This window comes from Bombus pascuorum, chromosome 2, assembly GCF_905332965.1.
Source record: "Bombus pascuorum chromosome 2, iyBomPasc1.1, whole genome shotgun sequence".
NCBI classification, from domain to species: Eukaryota; Metazoa; Arthropoda; class Insecta; order Hymenoptera; family Apidae; genus Bombus; species Bombus pascuorum.
In genome coordinates this window covers 8,728,283-8,742,280 of record NC_083489.1, presented here as the reverse complement: position 1 = coordinate 8,742,280, position 13,998 = coordinate 8,728,283, and the positions used below count along the sequence as shown (strand labels likewise).

At 47.9% G+C, this 13,998-nt stretch overlaps 1 protein-coding gene across 2 annotated transcripts in view; it reads left to right on the top strand.

Moving 5' to 3' along the window:
- Window positions 1-12,400, top strand: part of LOC132904558 (ankyrin repeat domain-containing protein SOWAHB-like) — a 68,734-nt gene extending 56,334 nt beyond the window's left edge. Inside the window, exon 6 of one of the 2 annotated variants that reach the window (XM_060955177.1) lies at window positions 11,613-12,400. In XM_060955177.1, the coding sequence (XP_060811160.1) occupies window positions 11,613-11,669 (57 nt within the window). In that variant the 3' untranslated portion in view covers window positions 11,670-12,400. The remainder of the gene's footprint in view (window positions 1-11,612) is intronic. The other variant, XM_060955176.1, reaches the window with a different exon arrangement.
- The last annotated feature ends 1,598 nt before the right edge of the window (window positions 12,401-13,998 follow it).

The following is a 13,998-nucleotide window of genomic DNA, read 5'->3' as shown; positions in this document are numbered from 1 at the left end:
AAATGGCTCGATGCTGACGTAAAATTTTTGGACTTTGAATCATATTATGATAATTCTGGGGACATATGTATTATTTATCCATCGATGACTCTGACGATATCCCACAATTTTTCAACGTCGTCAAGACAAATTCTTATGATTTACGCTTATGAGAGTTGATCGAAGTCGCAGGAATGCATTTGATTCAACTTGTTCGATCGTTTAAACTGAAATTGATCATTCAAGGAAATCAAATCCAACAAAATTTCTAACGTGCCGATAAATCGATCGTTCGATTTTCTAGAAAAAATCGATGGCCATTATGTTCGTTGGCGAAACAGGTTTACAGAATAGATCCTAAGTCATTTAGATCTTGGCTGGGTCGCGGGACGACCTGCAGGGAGTGTCTTTCGGCGCCGACATCCGGGGATTATATCAGCTGCGACGGACAGCTCGCCTAACAAATGATTCCCCTAATTCTCTTTTCGTCGAGCATTCGCATAATGGTCGTTATCGTCCCCGACCCACCGGGTAGCGCTGATACTTCGGGATTACCATATTTACGACGGAGTCGTTCTCGTCTGCAGGACCTCGCGCGTATATACGTTCAGAGCGTACGTTACTCACCTACGAACGCTTTGTTCCAACATACAACAGGAACAGCCTTGATCGTGTTCCCCTCTTTTTAAATACTCTTCCATGGAAGTGGAAGGTTAAAGTCGTAGAAATCGATGGTGCAAGTGCTACTTTGTAAAAACGTAGGCTTCGAGTTCACGGAAATCAGGAAAGATTCTCCGGATGGATTTTTACACGGTGGTCGAAAGTTTATTGCACCCTCCAGTTGGTGAGTCGGTTTCAGCGTTAAACGGAGAATTCCCCGGGTAGTTTCACAGGCTCGACCGGTCGATTCCGTAGCCGGGAGGCGCGGGAAGAGCTATATCGGACGGCCGGTTGGCAAATAGCGACAGCTTACCGACGTTTCGATACATTTCTATCGGGAGCAATAAAGTGGCGACGTTTTTGCCCGTTTCGAAACTCGTTACACGCTCGACTCGTCTCGATGGATACGCCGCGCGTATCGATGCGTCGAACCGAGAGTCGGGTAGAGGAGATCTTGGGATCCGATGCAACTTTTTCTCGCGCCCCGCGCCTTTTTTCCGCGCCAGCTCCGTATCCGTTTGTCAGTGGCCGTGGCTAAGGGGGCAAGGAGAAGGCGGATGAGAAGCCGAGTCGAAGAACATCCGAGCATCGGACAGAGAAGAGATACTTTTCTTCTTGGTGCACGAGCCGAACGCGCAGCTTTACTCTCGCGGCGCAACGGCGCTCGGGGGACTTGGAATTCCAGCGCGAGATGCCGGTGCTGTGTGCTTACGTAAGAAAATCTCGGCAAAAGCCGCGGTAAGAAAAGGGTTCGCGACCGTGCCTTCTTTCTCTCTCTTCTCTTTTGCAATTCTCTGCTTCTCTTTTTCCTTCGTCCGTTCGTTCTCAAGGAATAGCAGCGAGGTGGTAGAGTAGAGCATTCAAGAATTGCTTCTCTCTGCACCTGCTCGAACCGCGGTGAAATCTGCGGAGTGGAGAGAAAGAAAAAGAGAAGGAAGAAACAGCGGCGGCGGCGGCGGCGGTGGCGGCGGCGGCGACGGCGGCTGCCGGCAGCGTTTGTCGTGCTGCTCGTCGGCGTCGTCAGGAGTCGTCGCCACCGGCGCAGTGTCGTCGTTGTCGTCGACCACTCGCGGCAGCCAGCCGGTAGCTGTGCTCCAGGTCTCCGTACCGGTCATGCGTCGCAACTATAATTTGAAATAATTTATAAATCCTATTCAATTCAAATTAAGGCTCCACTCTGTCGGATGAATAAAAGATGCGCCGTACCGCTCGCTCGCCCGCTCGCTCTCGTGCTCACGCGCGCCGCCGAGAGGCCGCGCAATAATGCGCGCGCGCGCGCGCTCTTCTCTGCGCGCAAGGGGCCAAATGGTGGCCCATTATGTCTCTCTCCTTCTCCCTCTTTTTCGCTCCCTTGGATCAGGCGAGTTACGCCAGGGGCGGCTTGTCTCGAATTCCTGCGAAGATTATGATCGGTCCGCGAAATTGGAGGATTAGCCCGCGCATCGCTTCGCGTACACTTTCTTCTGCGTGTTTTCATTCTTTGTCACGTGTCGCTTAAAACGTCGATTGTAATTTCTCGTAGTTGAAATCACGGTGGTCGAGAGATAACTCTTTCGTACCTTTCGCATCTATTTTCCTTTGAGAAGATCGAATGGCTCGAAGAATTCGATTATCGCGCGAATCGTTTCAGTTAGGCGTTACCGTACTGAATTTCCTTCGATATTTCTATCGTGATCGAAGGTTTAAATCATTGTTAATAATACAAAAAACAACGACATTCCACGAATCGTAATCACTGGTTCGTACATAAATGCGTAAATGAGCGCTAAATGACAGATCCACGGTTGGAAAACTACTCGGAACGGCGATTCGCCCTCTCTAGAGCCATCCTCATATTTTATTGCGAAAAATCCGACGGATGGTGTGTGCCTGGTGTCCCCCTTTCCGTGTTATCCAGCGGCGTGGAGCCTGGCGACGAGAGAAGAGACGACCAAAGAGAAAGAGAGACAAGGGACCCGAGAGAGGCATATACGGGGCATTATAAAGCATTACAACGAGTGCTGTTAACGTCCGTGTCCAATCCGCGTGCCGCTCGAAAATAAAATACAAAATAGCGCGACAGCGCTTTGTAAAGCTTTCTGTCAAATCCATCGGCCGTCGCGCGTTTTGCCTCTTTTCCTCTCTTTCCACTCGAGCCACGATACTCTGTCCCCTCCGTCACCCCTTGCTGGCTCGAAAAATCCATCTCTGTTTCGCCATTGCCTCGTCGTCACCCTCGCGCGACCCGTTCACACTGTCAGTTGTAAAAGGGTCACGATGGAGCGGCGAAAATCACTTCTGTCCCCTGGCCAGCCGATACTTCGTTTTATTTTTTTCGTCGCGTCGTTTCGATCCATCGATATGCCTGATATTCGTCTCCGATATTATTCTCCGATAAACCAAATAATCAAATAGAAACCGTGATTAGAGGAAAAAAGAATTCAACGACGAGTCTCCGGAGGAAGCTGCAGGAAGTGAAATCAATTTGCACGTATATCCGCGATAGACACTTTCCGGAGATTGCGTTTTCACCCCCCGAGCTAGTGGAACAACGTCGACGACTCTCGATTCGTCTTCCCGCTTGGTTACGTCTATACGTCTCCCTTTTTCACCGCCCGTACTCCTCTTCTTTCCTCCTCTTGCATCAACCGCTCGTGGATCTCGAACACACACGAGCAACTGACGAATACACGCGCGTTTCTTCTCTTCACCGTTACGCGAGTGCGACCGATTCGAATTGCAAATCAAATAGAACGTGCCCTGCGGAACGCTCGCCGGGGATATTCGTTCCCGTCGCTCGATCTTCCTTTCCACGAATTTTCCGCGAGAAAAAAGCTGGGTAACGCGATAGCTATGGGATCGAGTTTGTTCGTAGCGTAGGAATGACACGTTTCACAAAATTATTTAGAGTTCGGTTTCGTAAATTTATACAGCTTACGTAATTTGATTATAGACGTGATTTATAGTTTGATTCTGCAGATGATATGTCAGCTACAAAGTTCATCGGTAAATGTATTGTATAATTTACGGTACAAGTAGTTCTCCTGTTTCTCTTTTCAAGTATGTTATACGATATGTATTATAATCTCTGACTATTGGATTTAGTAAACTGTTTAGTAAACTAGTGAAATTCAGGCTAATGTTATTTGGATAGCAACAGATGTAGGATTCACAGGTAGACTTATTTTTCAGATTCGAAACGTATGATCGGAAAATTCGAAATACTCGCAAACGTAACTACAAATACAAACATCTTCCACACATTTCTACATTTTTCACCAAACAGTGGAAGAATTTTCTGAACCATCGCTCCGTTAAATCCACCCCTGTAGCTTCTCTAGGGCAAAATTTCGAAAACCCTTCATTCAACGAACGCAACTTCTCTCACTGTGGCTTTTCTCTCGTTCACCAGGGCGCGGATTCACAGGGGATGAAGCGAAGCGGTGGCGGCGCGGCCGCTCGCAGCCAATCGAGAGTTTATCGGGGTGGCGCGCGCGCCACGGAATATTCGCCGCTCAATTTCGTTTTCCCCCCTGTTTAATCATGGTCCTGGGGGTCCGGTGGTTCGGAGGTGGCTCTGGTGCGCTACGTCGCGCAACAGGAACGATAGACAAAGAGCGTCGACGTGGAACGGTGGCGTGTAAGGGGTTCGGGGGCAGGGAGGGGTTGCTGATAGCCGAGGAGGGGTTGCTAGGGCGGCGGCAATAGCCTCGCTCGGGCCGTCATTTGTCAGGGGCTGTCGCGGCACGAGCGTGTTTCTGTTCCAGCGGCGCAGATAGCGGCCCATCCATAGGCCGTTCATCTTTATTCCTTTATATATAGAGTTCGTGTGCGCCACCTCCCCCCCTTCTCCTGTTCACCATTCCCCCCGTCCATCGTCTCTTTCGCCTAAAACGCCCTACACGATTCCCTCGAACTCATTTAATTACAACAAACAATTTATTAGGTCCATCCAGGATCCGCCCACGGGCACGCACGCGGAATATAGTGGGAGAGCACAGGCTGGCGTTCGAGGTGAGGCGAGAAGGCGAGGGGAAACCGGGGTATAGAATGGTGCACTCGTTCGTTCGACCGGCGAAACTGAAATTATTCCGCCGGGGGTGGCCGGTCACCCAATTGTATCCGCACAAAGGAACGTGTTTTTGGTTCGTTCGCCGGTGAAACGTGTCGGTTCCGCTCGGATCGGCTCGGCTCGACCCAGCGGCTCGCCGATGCGGCACGGGACCCCCTCGTCGATGAAACGACCGGGAATATCAGCGTGCCCAATTGATCTCCGAAGGTGGACCGGACGCGGGAACGAATCGCTGATTTGCTGGGAATAATTAACTCTTGGCCGTGTAGTAACTTTGTTGCGGGCTACCGCGTGTATGTGGTATTCTCTTTCTCTGATAGCTTCACCGATAGAACAATATATATTTTACATTTGCCATTTCTGCCGCTGATATGATAAACGTATATAGGTGTTTCGCGCATACCGTAAATAAAGTAACCCGGTTAAGAAAGAAGAATCGCGTTATTTGAGAAACCGCGAGTTACCGATCGGACACGCACGATAGGGCGACGCTATTAAAAACGAAAGCGTGAGAGATCCGACTTGTTGGACTCGGTGTCTCTCCGTCTTTCACTCCCAGCAATCAGCAGATTGATTGCAGCGGAAAGCAAGGAACATTTCGTTTAGAAAGCCGTGTGCCGATAGGAATCGCACGCTATTATAACAGCGGTCTCGGCATAATTCAAGACGTAATTACGTGCCAGCCATTTTCTTCTTACCCACGCAAAGTCAAAACGCGCTTCTAATAAGGGACATGTAACGCATACGTTAGTCTGGATCGCGACGCAATTTTCCATCTTGCGTTCACGAGTTTTTCCGTGTAGCCGTTAATTATATCCCATTGCGAGGAACGAACCTGGCTGAAACTACTCTCTTTCTCTTTCTCTCTTGTGGTCCTCTTTCTCTTGGTTAGCGCCTCCGTAGTGATTCACGCGACTTTCCGTGGACACGCGTGGGCGGCTGCTTGGCTGACCTACGACCTTTGTAAGGCTCGAGCCGACGTGCTATCTCGACGACCGCCGATAAGATTCGCGAATTCGAAGCGATCGTTCATCACACTCCTTTCGTCGCACATAATCTACGTCGCCTCGTCGACTCTATTTCGCGTTCCTTCTCGCATGGAACTGTCCACAGGGTAGGACCAGCGCAAGGTATCCGATAACTTTAACCTTTCTTCCACTTCCCGACGATTCGTCAGATTAGTTTTATTAATGGCTGCAAACTGTTATCTTAATAGCGGCCTCTTTCTCCGTCTGTACGACTAACGACCACGTGGAAGCCTATCATACGGCTGGTCGGAGAAATAACGAGCAGACCAACTTCATACTTGGTCGTTACCTTCGCGGTTGTTGTTGGGTGGCGTTAGGTGAACTTCCACGGAAGACTCTGTCTGGTATACATATGTTCTAAAAAGTTCAGCGATTCTTTAAAACTCAGGAATGTAGTAGAATCCGTGTAGAAGTAGAATTCTTTCTTCTGACGCTGTTTCTCTTACCTTGGAATATTATGTGAATCTACTCTTTGACATAAACACCGCTGGTGGCAGCAAGCTAGGTTTATACGAGAGAAGCATCTCTTACGCAACACTGTAGCAAGAAACTTTGCCTGGAATAAAGAATAGCGCGAAACTGGTCTCCGTAGCACGGAGTAAAGATCCTTTGACCTTCTTCTCGCCTGTCATAAAGCCTCTCTGCGAACCCTTCGTCTTACGGCTGGATATCTTCCGACGTTATTACCACCTTGATGCTGAGATTTTTTTCTGGAAGAATTTTATTTAAATACGTAATATTAAAAAGAAGAGAAATGTCGCGTCCCGAGAAGCGTGAAAGTTTCCTTAACAAACGCAACGTAAGTTGAAGCGAGCCAATGATGGCAGAGACCCTAGTTCCGCCGCGATTCGATCAATTAAGCCGACACCATTGTAATTTGTAGCATCTCTATCTGCATTTGTCTGGAACCGGTTAACGAGGGCAGCCAATCTAAGAAGGAACGATCTCTCGTTGCCCCCAGCTAGGCCGATTAATCGACTCTTCGTCGAGCGAAACAGCAGCAGCAGCAGCTCCGCGACTCATTGCACGCGCGTACGTTACCTTGAATATTTTCAGCCGGCCACTGGTTGCAGCTGCTGTTGCCGTCGCAGTCCTCTGTGCAATTTTAGTTCTTCGTTTCCATCACTGAACGGCAAAATAAAGTGATCCCAAACACACGAAGTAATTAATTACCGCGATCTGATTGCGCGCAATTAATCCTGCCGTCTTGCCGGTGGATCATTAATTAAGAGTAAACGAATGTCTCCGGGATGTAGACACTCGAGGGATACGCGCTCATTTATTTGGAATAATTTACTTTAAACGGCCGTGCTTAGGACTCGAGGTCCACGAGGAGCACGTCCTCGCGCTAGATCCACGCGATAAATTCTCGCTTATCGGATGCCTGGATATCGATCTGTCTACGTTGCATGTCCGCCAGATGCTTTCTTGTAAATTTCGTAACGCCGCAGGTTTGTTCATGAATTTGTGTAGCAATAGCAATTTACATATGTTTCTTATTAAACCCATATTGCAAAAGATCAACGTTCTTCTTGATTTTGATTTGGAAATCTTATTAATCGTTGGTACAAATTTTTTACGGCAAGTGATGAAATACTTTCGTGAACCGGTATAGATTCTACGATTTTAGGAAGAAAGGAATGCTATTAAAGAAATGCTATTGAAGAAATTGTAGCTACAAATATTCCTCCGCTTTACAGACCCAGCAACCCGAATAAAGTTTCCATAGAAACGCGTGTAGTCGCTGCGTTAACGTCTGCAGAAAACGCAATTATCATTTGGCGCGAACGATGGAGGAAGTTCTCGGACTGGAATCTCGCGTTCTCGTCCCGTTGACTTTTTATTTCTCCTAGAAAGAAGTTAACAGGGTTCGCTTAGCTCGTTACTGGAGTCCTCCCACGTGAATCGAATTATCCTCCACTTGGTAGCGTGAAAAAGAGGAGGCGTGCCATTTACGACCGCTTCCCTCGATTATTGCCACTTCCGGTTGCAAAGCTTTCCGATTAGCGTATGCACGAGCTTTCCTTTTTCCCCTTCCTTTCGAGAGCCTCTCCCTAATTCCGAGTAGCTCACATGGGTATCCGCTCGATCCTCGACGATCGCAAGAAAGGAATATTAATTTGTTTGAACGAGCTCCAGTCGAATTATTACGTCCTGCGAGTAGGATCCTCGGTTTTCGTCAGATTTCTCGATTACTCACAGCCACAACCTTTGTCCATAAGTTCAAGCGGTTTAATAGCACGATCGAAAGAGCGGCAGCGATCGGTGCATTAAGGTCAGTTGGGTCGAGCTATATAAAGATAATAACCAGCCACCGACCAACCGGCGAATAAGTTCTTTTATGTCCGAGTATGTTACGCGCGTGAGAGGTTTCTTTAAAGGTGCACGCCGCTCGAACTTTGGGGAACCCCGATCTTTTCGATGCTGACATTTGCATGCAACAAATCGGTGATAGATCCCGTGTGAAATATTGCGTTTAATATAATAACTCGTAGACACTTTAATTCGTGGAAAATTACAAGCAAGTTTTACCACTTGAAACAAACGAACATTAGGTAACGTTTTGTTACTGCAGTTACTAAAAGAATGTAAGGGTTCTGGAAGAAATTAATATCAACTTTTATCAGTACTAGCTGTTACAGTTCGATAGTCCTAATATTAAGAACTAAAGATCTCAGAATGAAAGTAAATACTAATTCGAACCACTGAATTCCCAATTACAAAGCATTGAATTTATCGCGATATAAATAAAACTTAAATTTTATTGCACTGCTTTACGATAATAAGGACGTTAAAGGACGACACGACGCGCATCGCGAGATCGTTGGACGGTCACGCGTTCCCAAGGAGTAATTCGATAATAATTGGTGCGTGGAGGAAATGCTGTCCACCGGTAAAAGGTTTCGGGGTCCCCTTAATGATGAGATCGGGCGATCAGCGGACGAGCGATCGAGCACGGGGGTCAGCGAGGTCAGGCCGCACAAAAATAATAATCAATCGGACGAGCGGAAAGTGAGAGCCGGCCAATTACGCGGTGTCGGCGGTGCCTGTGCTGCGGTTTGCCTTCGTCAAGAGGAACGAGGACAAACGGAGCTTCCTACCATCTTCAATTCACCTCCACCAATTCCTTCTGGCCGCCTATCATAACCTAACAACACGAGACTCCCTCGCTTTATTATTAAAAGTTAAAATTCCGCTGGGAGCAGGCCCGATCTTGCGGCAAACCGCCATCCACCTTCCTCCACCTGCCTCTGCCCTACCTCGCACTCTCGCTCGTTTCACGCGGACCCACCACCCTTTATAAAGTCGTGCAAACGCTCTCGTTGTCGGCTATCCTCGGCATCCGGTTCTGGCAGTTCGTGTGAAGCTGCTAGTTCGTCGTTCAGCTTTGACTGACAGGTTGCTGGTGAGTTTTAATCATGTTGAAATGTTGCAAAGGCTCGTGTAATTTGTTCGCGAGTAGAGCTTGTTACGAGAGTTGTAATAAGGAGCATGAAATGATTGGTTCTGTCTAAGACGCTTGTCACTGACGCTAGAAAAATGCACAGTTTGTATAGTATCCAGGATATCTAAATGGATTAACGAGTCTTGCTATATACAATTTATCGAAATAGCTTGGGAAACTATATTGATCGAGCAACTTGACAAGCTACCTAACAGCCTATCAAATGGCATTTACGATCGTCCTTAGTGTTACCTCCAATTTATCTTCTAAATATCGCACATGATTTCAAAAGTGCCGCGACTCACGATAATTCAATTCTCCGGTAGAAGAACGATAAATAAGTTTGTGTAATCTTTCAAATGGTTTTTCGTTGAGAAACTTGTTCGAGTCGTGTTACTTTTGAAATATGGATAGATAAGCACGGGCGACGTGTTAATGCTGAAAGCGCTGATCGAAACGCGGAAATTTTTAAAATCGCGTCGCGTGTCTAGAAAGAGTTTTCTGTAGCAGTTACATCGCTAAAAGAGGAAGTCGGAGAAAAAAATAAAAATGCAACGACAACAACCGCAACGATATAACTCCAGCTGGGACTTTCGAACGGCGCGTGTAGCGGCAGGGTAATAAAATTCACGGCGCCCACTGGAGGATTCCGAAGCGAACGAGGAGGCGATTTTTTTCCTGAAGAGCGGAATTGTCGAAAAGTGGTAAAACTGTCGGGGAAGAGTAAAGGGATTGGAATGGCGAGGCAGGGTCGTTACGAATTACGCGGACGTTTACCGGCGAGCCGATTGAAACGCGCGCAAACAGGGTCCTCGGGTGCTGGTACTGGTTCCACGATGGAATATTTAAACGGAACAGGAGTCGCTCGACGTGGCCGAGTCGGGAAACCGCAACTCGTTTCCTCGTCCACGAAACTCTGTGTCACCGAAAACGCATGGCCGCAGAACATTTTGAGGGTTTATAAACAAACGGATCTCCGGCCGGAATGAGTTCGCTCGCGTGTTCTCGTTTAAGTCCGATCGAAACCGTGTTTTCCACGAATTGTGAGCCTGTTTTGAGTGGTTTCAGCGGTCACTGTCACGGTAAGAATTGCGTACATACACGTTTCCTTTGGGGTAATGTAAGTTTCGCAATGAATCGAACGTTCAATTAAATTTGACGAACATTTTATATTTCGTGCTGTATGAAATCTGTGTTTCGAATGGTTAAAATAGCAGAGGATATTTCTTCTTTAAAACATCAGATCAAATAGAGCGTCGAGACCAAATTCGACAGGGCACCGCAAAAAGTTAAAACAATACCAATTAGCGAGCAAACAATGCGAATCCCATGCTCGTTAAACTTTATTACTCGCCATTTCTGCTCGATCAATTACTCGAACGATTTACAACAAATTTCGTATAATTATTCCTCGATATCAGTATTCTGTACAATTCTTGCGTTGGTTCTCGTCTCCGATATATCTCGTTTGACGATATCTCCTTTGACGAACGATACCACCTCGACTTTAATAATTTATCAAAGATCGATGGCCGAAGGGATTTTGGTGATGGGAATCGGGGGGAGATCGATCATATTCTTGGCGCGAGCTGGTTTTCGATAAGGTATATAAATTGTTCTGGGAACGCGGTTCAGAACCGATCCCGAACAAGGGTTTTTTCGCCGGCGAGAAGATGGTTGGAGATGGTTAACGACTCGATGGACGCGACGCAGCCGCGCCTCGGATGGGATTGGGAATAATTCGACGAGCGACCGATTCGCGCGATTACGTATTATGCTAAACACGCGAAAATGGCTTTTTAAATGGAACATCTACATTTATGCGTCCCCTCTATTCACCATCTTGCCCTGTAGCTCGATGGTGGCTGGTAACCTGAGTCTCGAGTGCCGGAATGGATGGAACGCGTAAGCAGCGGCGAATTAAACGCAATTTTCGTCCATGCGAGGTATGCATAACAAATTGTCGATGGGGACTGAACGTCTTTATACTTTGAAACTGGCGCGCGGTCATTATGCACGTAGCACGGGGGCAGAAAAGCGGTGCTTCCGTCCCACCGACGATTACAATCCAATTATTATTCCTGCATAAACGCCCCTCGTCGTCTCCTCCCTATCGATCGATCGTTTCGCCGATCGTGTACTCACTTGGCTGACGAGCCACCGCCGATCGACCTAATCGGTCGCGTTTCACCGACGATAATAAGGAACGAACGATGGAAAGCGGGTCGAAAGGAATCGAGGGACGGGGCGGTGAGATCGATCCGCGAAATTGAAAATTAAACGGTTCGCGACCACCACCGTTTGATTTTCGAGTAACAGCACCGCGTGTTTCTTCTTCCTTTCTTCTCTTTTATTTTTCTCTCTTTTTTTCATTTCCTTTTTTTAATCGGGGTATCCCATGTATTTTTTCTGTTTCATACGCCGACCGGGATACATCTCGACCATCCAGGATCCAACGTCCGTAAGTATGGGTTGTTATTACGTATCACGAAATGTTGCAAAGTAGCAACCGGACGAACGAACGAAGCCGCTGCTCACCGGCAGTTAGCACGAACGAACGGGTTTCTTTCCCGTCGCGACGACCGACCGTGATCGATTCGGCCAGAGACCCTGAAAAAAGTCTCGCGCGTATCGCGTTTCGCTTATTGCGACCCGCACCGCGAACTGTTCGTTCGATCGGTCTGGGTGGCGGGCAAAAAGTAGAACGAACCGGCAGCTTCGAAAATTCGGTGTTTCACGGTTACCGACACGCCGCGCCGACGACTCTCTTTCTTGCCTCCGCTTCCACAGAAAAGAACGATGAATTTCTAATCAACACTTTGTCGTCCGGTAAGAGTTACGCTTGCCTGACGTTGCATTCCTTGACACGAACTTCTACGCTTGCAAGTGCTTTTTCCCAGATTTTTTGATCTAGAGAGACGCTTGATTGAGTTCTCTACTCGGTCCACTCAGTCAGAAGTTTCTTGTAGAAATACGACGAGATACCGTAACGGCGAATAACAATAGCAACGCGTTTTCACACTTACTTTTTAACAATATTTTCTAACGTACGTTATCGATGGTGAATTTTTCTTCAAATTATAATCGCAGTACGACTATAATCTAAAATAAGATCCATACGTAGTTGGAAGCTTGATCCTCCAAAACGGAATTTCTTTAATTTTTACTTTGTTTCATATCCGTCTTACCGACAATCTCTACAACTTCGTGCACGATGGAACTGACTACCACGGGACTGACTTGGAATTCAGGGCGTAAGTAGCATACAAATTCTTACATTGAAAATTGCACGTTATCGATGCGCCTCGACCTCGTTCGAGGTGCGTCATTAAGCGTCGCGCCTTCCTCCCAGGCATGCAAACGCACATACCGGTTCGCTATCTCGCAAACGAACAGTTTGTTCCAACTCGCAACGATGAACAAACAAAAACGCGGCAAAAAGAGCATTTACCGGCACGAATCGATGATTTTCGTGCGAACGGTCAAAGACGCCCGCGGATGGCATCGCGTGAACGGCACCAGTTATTGAATTCTATGGTCGCGTAACGAGCGAACCATAAGACGTATCAGAAATCGACCCAGAAAGAACGAACAACTAATTATTTAGTAATAATAATCCCTGGGGCGAGGGAGCGACGAGTAATTTATCGAGAAACTTCTTGCCGCGAGTTTGCCGATTTCTTCGCGAAGAAACGCGAAAGAAGAAGATGAAACGGACACGCGATCGTTTTCAAGGCGTCTTCTCTTCGCGTGTGCCGCTTCGCTCTACTCGTCGCGTTACTAGCTCGCTATCTGTGGCACAGTCACGATAAATCAGCAGCGCGTTCTCAGCTGAAAATTGCGATCAATCGCGACAATAACATCATACGCGGCGCAAAACACGGGGATCGTTATCGTACGTTTGTTTCCCGCGGCGGATCCGTTCCCGCTGCGAGAGCTCGGCCGAGCACAGCTGTTCTTGTCAGTATCCCGATGCATCACGATAAATCCAGCGAGCTCCTTTTTCGTACGGTCTCTCGATGTCCGCCGCTCCACTCTCCGGCTACGAGTCGAGTCGCCGAGCCTTGTGTCGAGACGCGGTCTCGATCTCGTCTGGGCGAACGGGTAAAACCGAGCGAGGGCACGCGTGTCTTTTCTCATACGGCAACGACGGCATAATCGCGGGATCGAGGCCCGCGGTTAGGTCTCAATTAAGCGGTAGATCTCTATCGACGGAGACTCGGAGTTGCGCCAGATTATCGATCCCGATTGCATAATGAAACACTCGTGATTCTCCAGCCGACGACGATTCCGAAATTCTCCCCACCAACGTGTCTTTCCATAGATTTCTACTCGTTCGTATCCCCTCGTACGTTGTCTTCCAGATTCGAAGAGAAAAGTATTTTGTTCGCCTCGTCCAATCGCGTTTAAATATTCTTATCTCTTTATCAGTTATATTTAAAGTTACTCGAACGTGTTACACATTTTAAGATTCTCGAAAGTTGCTAACACGAAGCTGGAATTGTTTCCTAAATTCGCAAATTTGGCGAAACATCCTACGATCGGTAACGGTCTCAGTTTCGCGCGCGGACACGAAAAATCGAGCGGACCCGGACCTCGAGGCCACGAATACGAAATGACGGGACGGATATCTGACGTCTCTATAGCAGTAAAACGGCGAGCATGCGTGCCACGACGGGGGTTCCGAGACGTCGTCGGAGACATCGGGCACCGCGGGCGTCCATTGTCTCAAGGGAGTCCCAAGGGCGAGGCAGGAAGGGCCAACCCCGGCTGACACGCACGAGGGGGTCGCCAGCGCCCCGTCGGGCCCCAAACGAAATTAATAACCGAATTTC